At 53.1% G+C, this 401-nt stretch overlaps 1 protein-coding gene across 1 annotated transcript in view; it reads left to right on the top strand.

Moving 5' to 3' along the window:
* Positions 1 to 6: 6 nt before the first annotated feature.
* NAT8L (N-acetyltransferase 8-like (GCN5-related, putative)) overlaps positions 7 to 401 on the top strand; it is a 26,891-nt gene continuing 26,496 nt past the window's right edge. The window contains exon 1 of the mRNA XM_009707935.1: positions 7 to 117. Within this exon, the coding sequence (XP_009706237.1) occupies positions 12 to 117 (106 nt within the window). The 5' untranslated portion in view covers positions 7 to 11. The remainder of the gene's footprint in view (positions 118 to 401) is intronic.

The raw sequence follows: 401 nt of genomic DNA, 5'->3' as shown, positions 1-401 counted from the left end.
CCATCTTTCTGATGGGCATGAGGTACTACTTCAGTAGAAAAGTTATCCTCCACTATCTCGATTGTGCGCTGCATACGGACATGTCTGATATTGAGCAATATTACATGAAACCGCCAGGTGAGTATGAATTCCCCGGAGGGAGCCTTCCCCCAGCCGTGCTCGGGGAACATGGCTGCTCCCTGCTGCTGGCGCCTTTTCCTCCTGTCAGCAGCACTGAGCAAGCTCCAGAGTCGCCAGAATGCAGCTCTTTAGCCACGCCAGGCACAAAGCCATCTCTGGGTTGGGTTTGGTTTGGGGTTTTTGTTTTCTTTTTTTGTTCTTTTTATCCCCCTCTCTAAGATGTCTAGTCATCCAAGGCAGCCTCCATCCATCCATGTCCCCCCCCCCCGAGCCCAGCCCCC

The sequence above is a fragment of the Cariama cristata genome, unplaced genomic scaffold (assembly GCF_000690535.1).
Source record: "Cariama cristata isolate BGI_N322 unplaced genomic scaffold, ASM69053v1 scaffold12319, whole genome shotgun sequence".
NCBI lineage: Eukaryota > Metazoa > Chordata > Aves > Cariamiformes > Cariamidae > Cariama > Cariama cristata.
Note: the sequence above shows the minus strand (reverse complement) of the source record. Positions and strands in the feature narration are given on the sequence as shown.